The following is a 15,237-nucleotide window of genomic DNA, read 5'->3' as shown; positions in this document are numbered from 1 at the left end:
TCTAGAGATGTCTAGAGACACACCCAGCATCGTGCTGTATGCTGTCACACATTCTGCTTCCACATTGGAAAAGAGCAGCGCAAAATGCTCGTTATGTGGAAACAATATTGAAGAGAAGGCTCCGTAACACATTACTCTAACGGCCCGTCTACACTACAGGCATAAAAAAATCTTGAAGCTGGGCGTGTCTGAAGCTTGGCGATTTTTTGCGAGCAACGCGACCAACAACCAATCACATGAATCTCCCGCCCCCGACATACAAAGCAATAGCAATGTTAAAACGAAGTAAACTGGATATAAACTCTCCAAACAGGCGAAAAACCTACCAGTTTCACCCGCTGTCTCTGCCACCTCCCTCCATGCCTGGTTCCTCCGGTTTGTATCCCGGTAAATAGTTCTGATCGTAAAGAACCGGGTGATTTGCTACCGTAATATCTTGTTTGGAATATGAGGAAAGGAACTGCGGTCTGGCTCTCCCAGCGTGCACGCGGTTTGATTGGCTGCGCTTGCACTGGCGGGATTTGCATAAACGGGATTTGATTGGCTGATGCAAAGCATCGAGCCTCAAAAGTTTAACATTGTTCAACTTTTGATGCCGATAGATGCTCGTGATGCTTGCAAAGCCATGCCATGCTCCCCACAATGCAGTTCGGCGAAGATTAAAAATCTTCTACGTCACCCCATTCAAGTGAATGGGCGAAGCGTTGAAAGCATTTTTCGATGCCTGTAGTGTAGACGGGCCGTAAGGATCGAGTTCAGACATATAGGCTGTCTTGGACACTATCATCAGAGTAACGTGATCTAATCAATAAATAAAGATTCAGCCGATAACACGAAAGAACATGGCTACTTAACATGCAGAATGAGGTCATTTTGCATGCTAAGTAGCCATGTGCTTTCTGGGGCTAAATCTTTATTAGTAAACCGATTTGTGACTCGGACTTGACTTGGACTCTTCTTAGGTGAATCGGACTTGGACTCTGAATCGAACACAGGTAATGATGACTCGGACTCGACTCGGACACTCCTTGGGTGACTTGGACTCGGACTCGAACACAGGTAATGATTACTCGGACTCAACTCGGACACTCCTTGGGTGACTCGGACTTGGACTCGGACTCGACTACGACTCTCCCTTGGTGACTCGGACTTGGACTCGGACTCGAAGAGTGGTGACTCGAGAGTGACTTGGACTCGTGAATTGGTGACTTGACTACAACACTGGTTGTAGAATATGGTCATGTAGAATAAGGCATTAATAAGTGTTTTATAATGACTAATAAAGATCCAAAATACTGCTAATATGCATGATAATTAACAACTAGTTGATGGTTAATTTGTGTACCTTAATAGTGCAGACACACCTTAGTGCAAAGATAAAGTGTCAGTATCAATACAGTGTGGCAATATAATAACAAACTGTGCGAGGTGTGTTGTATGCACAGTAAATAGGCTCAGCAGCAAACACATTATATATTATCCCCTCAGGATTTTAGAATCATATTAAATTATAATTATTGATGCATAAATGTCAATGTTGCAGTTGGTAAAGTTTTTATCAAATTGCTTTATATAATGGTGGGTAGCTTAACCTGTACTTATATAGTATTTTTGATTTATATTTCGTAAGAACTATCTAAATCTGCAAAACTTGTAACTAAAGCCGTCAAATAAATGTAGTGGAGTAAGACTTTTGTGTTTCTGCCCCTGCCTTTCAAGGTTGCAACATTGTTGATAAATTCAACCACTGACACCTGTCTGCTCTCACATTCCCGTATTATGTCTTGCGGGAGCCAATCTTAATTTTTTTCATATTCTATCCCAGCTGCAAATTTGGGGTGGGACACAATAAATAAAGCTTCGCCAGTTTATAACCGATGAAACAATGATGGTATCCGAATAATCACTTACATGTGATGTATAGGATACTACAGTTGCAAGAAAAAGTATGTGAACCCTTTGGAATTACCTGGATTTCTGCATAAGTTGGTCATAAAATGGAGGAAGCCACTGCTGTCCAGAAAAAACATTGCTGCACGTTTGAAGTTTGCAAAAGAGCACCTGGATGTTCCACAGCACTACTGGCAAAATATTCTGTGGACAGATGAAACCAAAGTTGAGTTGTTTGGAAGGAACACACAACGCTATGTGTGCAGAAAAAAAGGCACAGCATACCAACATCAAAACCTCATCCGAACCCAAGTATGGTGGAGGGAGCATCATGGTTTGGGGCTGCTTTGCTGCCTCAGGGCCTGGACAGATTGCCATCATCGACGGAAAAATGAATTCTCAAGTCTATCAAGACATTTTGCTGGAGAACTTAAGGCCATCTGTCCACCAATTGAAGCTCAACAGAAGATGGGTGATGCAACAGGACAACGACCCAAAGCACAGAAGTAAATCAACAACAGAATGGCTTCAACAGAAGAAAATACGCCTTCTGGAGTGGCCCAGTCAGAGTCCTGACCTCAACCCAATTGAGATGCTGTGGCCTGACCTCAAGAGAGCGATTCACACCAGACATCCCAAGAATATTGCTGAACTGAAACAGTTTTGTAAAGAGGAATGGTCCAAAATTCCTCCTGACCATTGTGCAGGTCTGATATGCAACTATAGGAAACGTTTGGTTGAGGTTATTGCTGCCAAAGGAGGGTCCACCAGTTATTAAATCCAAGGGTTCACATACTTTTTCCACCCTGCACTGTGAACGTTTACATGGCGTATTCAATAAAAACATAAAAACATATAATTGTTTGTGTGGTTTTAGCTTAAGCAGACTGTGTTTGTCTATTGTTGTGACTTAGATGAAGATCAGAACACATTTTATGACCAATTTATGCAGAAATCCAGGTAGTTCCAAAGGGTTCACATACTTTTTCTTGCAACTGTACACAGGTCACTGTAAAGATAAAGTGTCAGTATCTAACTAAGAGGAGAAATAAGCAAGATACAGGATCTATTTAATTGCCAATGTGGGTACTCTTTTATTTAGCGCAGTCAATACATAACAATACCATGCATTGTAAATAGAATATAAGTCACTATAGCCAGTTCAGCCTAGCATGGCTAGCTCGATCTACTGAGCAAATAAAAGTACATCTGAGACTAGTATTGTGCAGATCAACACAATGCAGTGCATGTAGTTTATTTTACCTTCGTCTTCGTCATCGTACAATTCACAGGCCACTGAATCCGCCGTTTCAGCCTCCCACACCAGCGCGCCCGAATCGACGGTCGATGCTGTGCTGGAAAATGAGGGTCTGTGGCCGAGCAGAGCATCCAATCGATCATACCATTTACTGGTCTTCCGGCCGTTACCACTCTTGTTGTTATGGTCTTTTATTTTGTTGTAGTCCTGCTTTAGTTTCTTTATTTTGTCCAAGCATTTAGTTTGCACTGTGGAAGATTCCCAGGTCGGCTAACTTTACCGAACAACGCTCGTACATTTTGCAGTTGGAAAACTGCCTTCAGTAGAAGCCGCTGGGTCCCGTCCTCCGAGTAAATCGCCAGAAGCGCAGACACATCCTCATCACTCCACCGCTCCGATGATTTTCTTATTGTTGCCATAACTGCTTTCACAAAAGTACTCTCTCCATTGGTGCGCTGGGCTAATAATGCGAGCAAATAAAATGGCGGCTTCACATAACTTTTTGGGAGTTTTACGGGGCGTGGTTTACAATCCGCCCAGCCAATTTTCTCCCATGAAAGTACCTGCTCTCGAGCAGGGACAGAAAAGGGGGTAAAAAGGTTCTGATTAACTAATTTTAGTTCCGGCTCTTTTTGGTGTGAACGCGGCATGATGATAATAATAATAATGAAACTCGGCAGCTCTCAGTAGGTGATCAGGTGATCAGCTGATTAGCGCTGTGTGTGACTGTCTTTGTTTACACACCTAATGACCCTGTGATCTCCCACCCCCGCTGTGATCTCTCTTCTCCAGCAATAAAGTTTAACTGTAGGTTTGGGTTTGCATATTTATGCTGTCGCAGTTCCTGTTGTTTCTCTCGCATTGCCGGTATGAAAGGGTCTGTGGAAATATCAAACATTTAATAAAAGTGGAAAACAATGAACAAGACTTAACGTATCAATAATAATTAATTATATTTATTCAGTTTTGGATGTACGATTTTTGACTTTGTTTAGAGCAGTGATCTGTATATCTTTCTCTCTGACTGCCAATAGCTTTGCCGATATATATGTTGATAGGTAATAGATTGAGAGCGGTGAATCAGCTTAGAAACAGGGAGCGCTCAAACATTTGTGTGAGTTTATCAAATTTAGCAGTGATTCCATGTCAGCCACAGCTTGTCACAAAACATTGGATAGATAGTGTATTTAACAAACTTAAACTAGCTTTATTAAATGTCAGGTCTTTGGCAGGAAAAACGTTTTTAATCAATGATTTTATCACTGAGCACAATCTGGATTTTATGTTTTTAACAGAAACTTGGATTGAAGAAAGTAACAGTGCAGCTGTTCTTAACGAATCAACCCCTCCCAACTTTATTTTTATGAGTCAGGAAAGAATGCATAAGAAAGGAGGAGGAGTTGCTACTTTGTTCAATGATTCCCTTCAATGCAGGAAGACATCTTATGGGAATTTTGCTTCTTTTGAATACAGTACATCATCACTCCATTCACTTCATTTGTTCTGGGAATGTCATTTTCAAGCCTGAGACCTGAAAAACAGGCTCAGGGCTTAACAGGTTAAGGTGATCAACGCAGGGCAATAGACGGACGGATGTGCGACAGCTTTCTTGTGTATACACAATAATACATTTACAACACAGACCATTCAAATGATATAAATGATAATGTATGCATAGAAAGCAAACAATGTAAAAGGCATTTCAAAGACATTGAGCTCATACAAATATGAAAAAATACCAGCTGGTGTTTGATTGTAACTGTACTCATGCTGCACTCTTTCTCCTCCAGGTGCTCATCATCATGTCCGTCAGGCTGTGGCTGATGGGAGGATCCATGCCTCTGTTCTCTGAGCAGGACAACCCCGCCTCCTTCTCCCCACACCTGCTTACCAGGTCAGTGGTACACACACACACACACACACACACAAACACACACACACACACACACACACACACACACACACACACACACACACACACACACACACACACACACACACACACACACACACACACACACACACACACACACACACACACACAGAGCTATTGAGCTGAGACCATGTCTCCACCAAGACTTTGACCTGTGAGTTAAAGGCTCACAACCTGCCTTACCTGTGGTTAGGGTGTTGCACCTAAAGAACTTTAGTTAAGGTTTGTTTTATTATTATTATTATCTTTTGTTATCATAGGCCCATTGCCATCTCCAACAATGAGTATCAGGAAAGGCGATTGATGCCAACCCCCTCACTCCTTTTTGTTCTTTCATCTCTTCTTGAGAGAATCTCAGGTGTGGAGGAGGGTTTTTCATATGACAGCCGACCATCAACGATCCATAATTATGACTTTTTGAAAATAAAAATGTGAGTCTCTTTCAACATGCAAAAATATCTTTCTGCTGTCCCATTGGTTAATTTTGGCAGCTATTTTTGATGTAGTCTTTAGATCAGGGGTAGCCAACGTGAGTCGCCCGCCGGGCATGTTCTAAAAATAGCGCGCCAAGCAAATCCAAAACAAGAAAGGAAATGTAATTAAAATAATCTACTCTATGCATAAACGAAACCTAAATCATAGCGAACTCCATCTACTTACTACAACTCTATATCTATCTAACACCCCTCCTCCCCCACCCCCACAATGAATATCGACCAATCACGTTCTTGCTTGATTTGCGGGAGCCAGCGTTGCAGTCGGGAAGAAAAGCAATGCGGCACCTCCCCGCTGATTTTCCTTCTGGCAGAATCTACACAACACATCAGCCCCATTGAACAGCCTATCATGCCAGCCGATACCACACATGAGGAGCAGAGTTTTACTCTGTGTGTGTTGTAACTTGCATATATATTTATTCCACTTGACGCACACACACGCATGGCGTAATCTCCACTGGGGACAGGGGGGACATGTCCCCCGCACTTTTCGAAATCCCGTTTGTGTCCTCCCACTTTACAAATATGTTTATTATTATTTTTTAACGCAACCCGTCATCTCCAAGGAGGAGCACACAGCCTCTGTGAGCGAGCGAGAGAGCTAGGGAGAGAGAGAGAGAGAGAGAGAGAGAGCGAGAGAGAGAGCTAGGGAGAGCACACTTTTATCTATTTAATATAGATAAAGTAAGAAGTCATTCCAGTGTGTACTATAGGACAGTACAAAAAACAGTTTAAAAGGGGAGTGATTAGTAAAATATGCATAATTAAAAAGATAGAATGCTAATTAGGTAAAATAAGATATGAATAAACCAGTTTAAATGATTTGTTATTGGTTGTGATAATATTCTAAAGATGATTGGAGTATTGAAAAGTATACAGCTCCCTTTCATATGAGTGTTGAGAGCTGTATCCATAAATTCATTTTGTACTCAAAGTGCAGCAGATTGGTGCATTTCACTTCAACATTTAAAAACAAATCTTTTAGAGGAGGTGAGAACCCCCCTAGAAGATATGAGATCCCCCCTGGAGGATGTGAGGCCCCCCCTAGAGGATGTGAGGTCCACCCCCAAATAAAGCAGGTTACAATTATTAAATTGCATACATTTTCTTTTAGTAAACACTGAAAAAGGGTCCCACAGACCCAAACAGCACACAAAGGTTAAAGGTAAGCATATAATATATAATATAAAATATATACACTGCAAAAAACAAAAAAAAGAGGAGTAAAAGTAGCCCCCTACTTGCTTTATTTTTTGAAAGTAGCCCTCATTCTAAAAAAAGGTTGGTGACCCCTGCTTTAGATGAAAATGGTTTTTAGTTTTAGTCACATTTTAGTCCTTTTTATCCTTCATAGTTTTAGTCTACTTTTAGTCGACGACAACTCAAAACGTTTCAGTCCAGTTTTATTCGATGACAAATCATTACATTTTAATCCACTTCTAGTCAAAAATGTTTCTCTCTTTAAACTAATTCAGCTGAGTAAATACAGGTATCTGAAATTGGAATCAAGGTGACAGTATCAAGTGTTGAAATTCGTAAAGCAACATTTCACTCTCTTAACACTTTACTTGTGTGATATCTAGGGATGGGTATCATTAAGGTTTTTTAACGGTACTACTACTCTTATCGATGCTGCTTATTGATCCGGTACTATATATAATTATGTTATTATATTGTAATGTAATTGAGTAAAATGTTGAGGTACTTTACTGGTGTATTTAAATGTTTTGCTTCTACTCCACTACAGTTCAGAGGTAAATGGTGTACTTTGACTGCACTACATGTATTGAATACCTTTAGTTACTTTACAGATCTGGATGAATGATGTGAAATATAATCAAGTGTTAAATCAGACTTTAGTTCCACCTGGAGTAAATTCACAAGCTACAGATGTAGCGATTCATTTCAGACAGTTTGAAACGCAAGGGCCGTGATTGGTACTTGATCTGCCCTCGCTCAAGGGAAAACCTCAAGCTTGACTTGAGACCGCCCCCGTGATAGATAAATGTAATTATAATGAAGCCAGCTGCAATGGATCATTGATCCACCAGGGGGTGCAGTGGGGTTCCACACTGGAGCTCATGTGAAATAAAGTCAGATACAGTACGCTGGATGTACAGCGGAACTTTGTTAAGATCCATATGTCACGGATATCATACTCTGTGCTACAGATCTAGCGATTCATTTCAGACAGTTTGAAACGCGAGGGCCGTGATTGGTACGTGATCTGCCCTCGCTCAAGGGAAAACCTCCAGCTTGACTTGAGACCGCCCCCGTGATAGATAAATGTACCATAGACTATGTGAAAAGCTTACAGTTAGTGACGTAACAACACCATAAACGCTGGTGGCTTGAAAGCAATACAGGAGGTTAAAAATAACTAGAATAATTGTGATTTATTTATTGTGGCTTTTATGTTTTTAGGCATAACATTTTATGTAATTCAGGCTTATCGTTCACCCTTCTCTAAAAGCCTTCAACAATGACAATATTCATAGTAATTTAATAAATCCTTCCAACACACATTGTAAAAAATATCCTACTGTAAGTTAAGAAATCATTCCAATATGTACATCTTCTGATGTAACAACAATAACATTATAAATAGTAACATAGCTGAACATGGTATTGCACATTTAGCTTTGAGTGTTACTGACCTGAGATGTTTTTATTACATGAATTAAGGGGACTGAGGCTTTTTAACATACAGGGATGCAAACTCATCAGGTATGAAAAAGTTGACAAGGATCCAAGCCCCCGGCTCCCCCACCCCACGGAATGACAGAGGATTTTAGCAGTCAGAACAACTAATAAAGCTGCAGTGTTAATAATAACAGAAACGCCAAAGAGTCACATCTAATAGAAATATATAAAAGCATTTATTTTAAATTGTGTAGCAGTCAGTTTATAATTTTGGCAGCACTGTTGAGCATTTTGAAAGTGTATTTTCATGCCTCTGTGCAAGGCTTACAGGACTGTCTCAGAAAATTAGAATATTGTGATAAAGTTCTTTATTTTCTGTAATGCAATTTAAAAAAAACAAAAATGTCATACATTCTGGATTCATTACAAATCAACTGAAATATTGCAAGCCTTTTATTATTTTAATATTGCTGATTATGGCATACAGCTTAAGAAAACTCAAAAATCCTATCTCAAAAAATTAGAATAGTTCCTCAGACCAAGTAAAAAAAAAAGATTTATAACAGCAAAACACAATCAAACATTTGAAAATGTCCATTAATGCACTCAGTACTTGGTTGGGAATCCTTTTGCACGGATTACTGCATCAATGCGGCGTGGCATGGAGGCAATCAGCCTGTGGCATTGCTGAGGTGTTATGGATGCCCAGGATGCTTCAATAGCGGCCTTTAGCTCATTAGCATTGTTGGGTCTGGTGTCTTTCAGCTTCTTCTTCACAATACCCCACATATTCTCTATGGGGTTCAGGTCAGGGGAATTTGCAGGCCAATCGAGGACAGTAATGCCATGGTCAGTACACCAGTTACTGGTGGTTTTGGCACTGTGGGCAGGTGCCAGATCATGCTGGAAAATGAATTCCTCATCTCCATAGAGCTTTTCAGCAGACGGAAGCATGTAGTGCTCTAAAATCTCTTGGTACACAGCTGCATTTACTCTGGGCTTGATGAAACACAGTGGACCAACACCAGCAGCTGACATGGCTCCCCAAACCATCGCTGACTGTGGGAACTTCACACTGGATTTCAAGCAACTTGGATTTTGCTCCTCTCCAGCCTTTCTCCAGACTCTGGCGCCTTGACTTCCAAATGAAATACAAAACTTGCTTTCGTCTGAAAAGAGGACTTTGGACCACTGTGCAACTGTCCAGTGCTTCTTTTCCTTAGCCCAAGTCAGACGCCTCTTCCGTTGTCTTGAGTTCAGAAGTGGCTTGACCATGGGAATACGGCTATTGTAGCCCATTTCCCGGACACGTCTGTGAACAGTGACTTTTGATACCTGGACTCCAGCTTCAGTCCACTGTCTTTGAAGCTCCCCCAAATTCTGGAAGCGACTCTTCTTCACAATGCTGTTAAGGCTGCGGTCATCTCTCTTGGTTGTGCAGCGTTTCCTGCCACATTTCCCCCTTCCAACAGACTTTTTGTGGATGTGCTTTGAAACTGCACTCTGTGAAAAGCTTGCTCTTTGAGAAATTTCTTTTTGTGTCTTACCCTCCTGATGGAGGGTGTCAATGACGGTCCTCTGGACAGCAGTCAGATCAGCAGTCTTCCCCATACTTGTGATTTAGTTTACTGAACCAAGCTGAGTGTTTTTCAAGGCTCAGGAAACCCTTGCAGGTGTTTCGAGTTAATTAGACGATTCAAGTGATTCGTTGAACACCCTACTAGTATACTTTTTCATGATATTCTAATATTTAGAGATAGGATATTTGAGTTTTCTTAAGCTGTATGCCATAATCAGCAATATTAAAATAATAAAAGGCTTGCAATATTTCAGTTGATTTGTAATGAATCCAGAATGTATGACATTTTTGTTTTTTTAATTGCATTACAGAAAATAAAGAACTTTATCACAATATTCTAATTTTCTGAGACAGTCCTGTAAGTCTTTTTATCTTTATAGCCACATGGTGTAAAGTAACTAAGTTCATAAACTCAACAAGTACTATACTTGGGCACAATTTTGAGATACTTATACTTTATTTAAGTATTTCAATGTTTTGTTACTTTGTTCTTCTACTCCACTACAGTTCAGAGGTACATGGTGTACTTTGACTCCACTACATGTATTTAATACCTTTAGTTACTTCACAGATCTGGATTAATTAAGTGAAATATAATCCAGTGTTAAATCAGACTTTAGTTCCACCTGGAGTAAATCCACAAGCTACCCTGCAGTATACAAAGTCATTCAAACTAGCTGCACCTTTACCAGCTTTGAGAACACTTTCATGATCAATCATTATAAAACATATCATATCTATTATTCTGAAATGGACCAATCTGCAAAATGACTACTTTTACTGTCGCTACTTTCACTATATTTTGATGATAATACTTTTCTACTTTTACTTTAGGAACATTTTGAATGCAGAACTTTTACTGTAACAGAGTATTCCTACACTCTGGTGCTATTACCGGTACTTTTACTCAAGTACAAGATCTGAGTACTTCTACTTTTACTCAAGTACAAGACCTGAGTCCTTCTACTTTTACTCAAGTACAATAACTGAGTATTTCTACTTTTACTCTAGTACAAGATCTGTGTGCTTCTGCTTTTACTCAAGTACAAGACCTGAGTGCTTCTACTTTTACTCAAGTACAAGATTGGAGTACTTCTACTTTTACTCTAGTTCAAGATCTGTGTGCTTCTACTTTTACTCAAGTACAAGATCTGACTACTTCTACTTTTACTCAAGTACAATATATATATACTTATACCACCTCTGTTTATAGCCTATGAAAAAAACTATTAGACTAACTAAATAGAAGTCTAAAGCTAACGTTAGCAGATAGTGACAATGTATGCTAGCTAGCTAGCTCAACGATTCCTTAAATAATATTGCCACAGAAAAACTTTTCAGTTCACATCACGCTCTGCCACTCCGACAGGGAGCTCTGCTCTGAACACCTGAACGGCCCGTTCTAACAGCTGTTCACCAGCGGTCCAGTCTGTGCCACAGTGACTCCGGACGCACAGTTAATATTAACGAACGCACCCGTAGGTAATGTAGCTGCTGAAGCTAGACCATCATCTCGGAGCAGCAGAGCCTTATTATACATCCATGAGCAGAGCCGACAGGCAGGAAGACTCGAGCACACAGCTCGTACTTCATTATAATATATAAAAAAAGAACACCATGCGTGTCATGATGGCACATAACAGCTCATGGCCGCAGATTACTCCGGGTCCCAGACCCCCCCCATACCCCAAAAATATTTTTATTGCAGATCTACATGAATCACACAAACGACTTATTTTGGATTCAAAACGGCGAATTTCGCCGAAAGGTGACAAGTTTGCATCACTGAACATAGACAGGGCACAACTGAAACATAACATCTGAGATGTAACAACATAATAAACTTTTTGGGGATGCTAGGGATGTGAGGAGTGTTGGACACGGCTTAGAACGGGCGTGTCGCCTGGCAGGACAGGAGAGTGTGTGCACCAGTCTGCCTTGATCTATGAATTCATGTCTGTGACACTCACTGCTGCCCACAGCTGTTTTATAGAAGGAAATTCCTTCACTTCATGAAAGTGTTTTAACCACACACGCCTCTACACACACATGACGGGTGTTATTTTCCCTATAAGGAACAAGTCGCTGCAAATTATCCCGCTTATTATACGGCCACATTCTCAACAAAGTAACAACATGACTCCCAATATTAATTTAAATGCTTTTATGGATTTAAAAAATGTTTTTATTGATTTAAAAAATAGTTGAATGTATTGATTTAAAAAATAGTTGTATGTATTGATTTAAATTGACATGCATCCACTAAGAAAAATAGTCCATTGTTACCGTTTTTTAAACAGTCTGAATGAAACGGCAGCTCTCAGCTGTGTATTTACACAACTAATGGCCCATCAACCACAGCTCTCTCCCCCCCTCCCCCCTTGATCTTTCTTCTCCAGGAGCTAAATTAACGGTAGGTTACTCTGAGTGACAAGCTTACAGTTAGACACAACACTGTCATTGCAAGTGACCCTCAGTTAGTTGACTTTTATGTTCAACTGCTACATTCGTTACTGATAAAAAAGGGCTTCTACTGTACCTAATTACCTTAACACTAGAACCGCCAGAGGTTTTTGTATAGGCCTACCTAAACCCGTCAAATCCCGCTATTAGAATGCAATTTCTAACAACAGGGTGCTACATAACACACTTTCAGGAAAAGTCACGGACTGGGAGACTTTAATATTTTATTGAAAAAAAGTTACATTGCACACACACAACACACATCACAGAAATTGACCCGGTTGGCAGTTCTAGTGTTAATTAAACTCACTAATTAATGAAACCAGTTCAATACGCATTATTCTTATTCTTATCATTCTTTATGAGCGCAGAAATAGTCTTAAAATCAGATCTGTTTTTTAAAGGAAATCTGACGGCAGGCAGTTAGCTCTGATCACCTATGATAAATGTGCCACACCTAATCGCTGGCCATTCAGCCACAGAGGTCCCTCTATACAAATCAAACTGTAGACGGTGTGAAAGCCCCTATTGTTTTAAATAATGGTCGGAATGTGACCTGTGAGCCTTCTGAATTACCGTGGGACAGCACATTCTCAACTACAATGTTCAATCAATAAAGTAACATCTTATCTTAATAATATATTCATATTAATAATAATAATAAATCATACAGTATGTGTCCGACAGGGAGCAGGAGGAAGCAAACACAAAAATATACAAAAAATATACTGCATATTAAAGCAAACGATTGTAAAGGTAAAAGTATGAGCATAACTAATAAAGAAGTGTAATGTAAACATTTACATTATGATTATTTAATATATAAAGACTATATTATTGAATTACAAGATTAGATATACTTTAGTTGATCTAAAATATTGATGTGTTCAAATGCTCTTCAAAACACAACTGAAAGTCCATGAAACTTGTCTTTCTGTATTTGTGAATGAAGCGCCATCTCCTGGTTAAAACCTGAAATTGAAAATCTGGCAACGCCCTCTTGGAAAATAGTGGGAGGGCTTAACATTCCTCTATACTGGTCTTTGGCAGGTCGTAGGCAGGAAGCTGTAAGCTGGAGTCTGAAAATGAAGTGCTACATCTGTGCCCTGCAGTATACAAAGTCATTCAAACTAGCTGCACCTTTACCAGCTTTGAGAACACTTTAATGATCAATAATTATAAAACATATCATATAAATTATTCTGAAAAGGTCCAATCTGCACAATGACTTGGTACTTTACCTATATTATGATGCTAATACTTTTCTACTTTTACTTGAGTAACATTTTGAATGCAGTACTTTTACTGTAACAGAGTATTCCTACAATCTGGTACTTTTTTACTTAACTACAAAAAATGAGTAGGCCTACTTCTGCCCCCTCTGCGCACCTGATGTGATAACGTTACTGAGTTAAGGAAGTCGGACATTTTGCATTTCTTCGACTGAATATGATGCCTTTTGGCCAGCTGTTTGGACAGACTGCTCGTGTCATCGCGCTTACGCGAAAACACTAATGGCAAACAAGCTTTGTCCACATCGGGCCTTGTAGAGTGTCACTATACTTTCGAACGCTCCGTCCCCGGCAAATCTCTGTGTGCCACTGCAGCGTGTCTGTTAGGCCCCGCCCCCCGCACACAGAGAGACACAGGAAGATCGCTCTTCTGGAGTGAAGAGAGCAGAAATAATGATAATGCAAGTTAGAAAAGTAAGATGCATTTTCACAGACAAGACGGACAATTGGGGAAAAAAATCCTGCATTTTGAATGTCCGATAGTCCACCATTAAAACCTTAGTCCCGTCTCGTCTCGTCGACGAAAACAAAATATACATTTTGTCATCGTTTTTATTATCAAGAATCTATTTTTAGCTCCTCATCGTCTCGTCTTAGTCATGTAAAAAAGGTCGTTGACGAACATTTTTCGTCATAGTCTTCACTGACGAAATGAACACTGTGCTGTCCATCCACTCATTGTTCTTCCTACACCTACAGTAGTGCAAGGTGAACCCACTGAGAGAAATCTAGAGAAAGATAGAGGAACACACTGTGAATAAGCACAGGTTAGAAAAAGAGCCTCCTGCTGTTCGTCCAAGCGTTTAGTGTTCGGATATTTTTTAGGAAAGCAAGTCAAAGGCAGGTAATGCTGGCTGGTTGCAGAAAAAGTCCCCATGAAGCTGAGAGAGACGTCCCAGGCAAAAACAGAAAAAGTTGCACAAAAAACATAAATCTGCAAACACAAGGCTTGGGCTGCAGAGAGGCACTTTGGATTGTCCAACAACATTTAATTATCTGGCAGAGTAGTGGAGTGAGGGCCAGGCTCTTATAGAAAAGGTTGATAATGGGAACAGGTTTGCCTCGTCTGCAGCCAGGAGAATACCAGCCGTGCAGAGAAAGAGAAACAGAGTAGGGAGGGGGGTAAAGAGAGCCAATACAACAGAACAAATACAACCAAAAAACCATGCAGAAACATAACGAAGCTAACTTTATGGTTTTATTGAGACAAACAAGATGATTCTAATACAGTGTTTCCCATACATTGATTTATTTGTGGCGGGCCGCCACAATTAAATATCGTCCGCCACAAATGGATCTCATAAATCTTTATTTTTTTATTATTATTAATAATCTTTTTTAAATTTATTTATTTATTTATTTTATTTATTATTTGGTAGTCTAATGGATAGTGAGGTGGGCTGATGATCGGAAGGTTGCGAGTTCAAATCCTGCCTGGAACACCACTACTAGTGTGCCCTTGAGTAAGGCACTTAGCCCTTGGTTACTCCAGGGAGAATGTCCCTGTAATTGGTAATTGTAAGTCGCTTTGGAATAAGGCGTCTGCTAAATGCCTGAATTGTAAATTGTAAATGATATTTTTGGGAGAATAAACCCCACAGATCCTCAACTCCGGTGTGTTTCACTCATTAACAACGCAACACAGAGCAACAAGATCGTTGTCTACAGTAGCCATGAACCCG

General features: G+C 40.1%; 1 protein-coding gene across 1 annotated transcript in view; it reads left to right on the top strand.

Moving 5' to 3' along the window:
* tmtc1 (transmembrane O-mannosyltransferase targeting cadherins 1) overlaps positions 1–15,237 on the top strand; it is a 185,113-nt gene that overhangs the window by 60,661 nt on the left and 109,215 nt on the right. The window contains exon 6 of the mRNA XM_079654937.1: positions 4,939–5,042. Within this exon, the coding sequence (XP_079511063.1) occupies positions 4,939–5,042 (104 nt within the window). The remainder of the gene's footprint in view (positions 1–4,938; positions 5,043–15,237) is intronic.

Source organism: Notothenia rossii (genome assembly GCF_949606895.1).
Source record: "Notothenia rossii genome assembly, chromosome: 10".
Classification (NCBI taxonomy): domain Eukaryota; kingdom Metazoa; phylum Chordata; class Actinopteri; order Perciformes; family Nototheniidae; genus Notothenia; species Notothenia rossii.
Note: the sequence above shows the minus strand (reverse complement) of the source record. Positions and strands in the feature narration are given on the sequence as shown.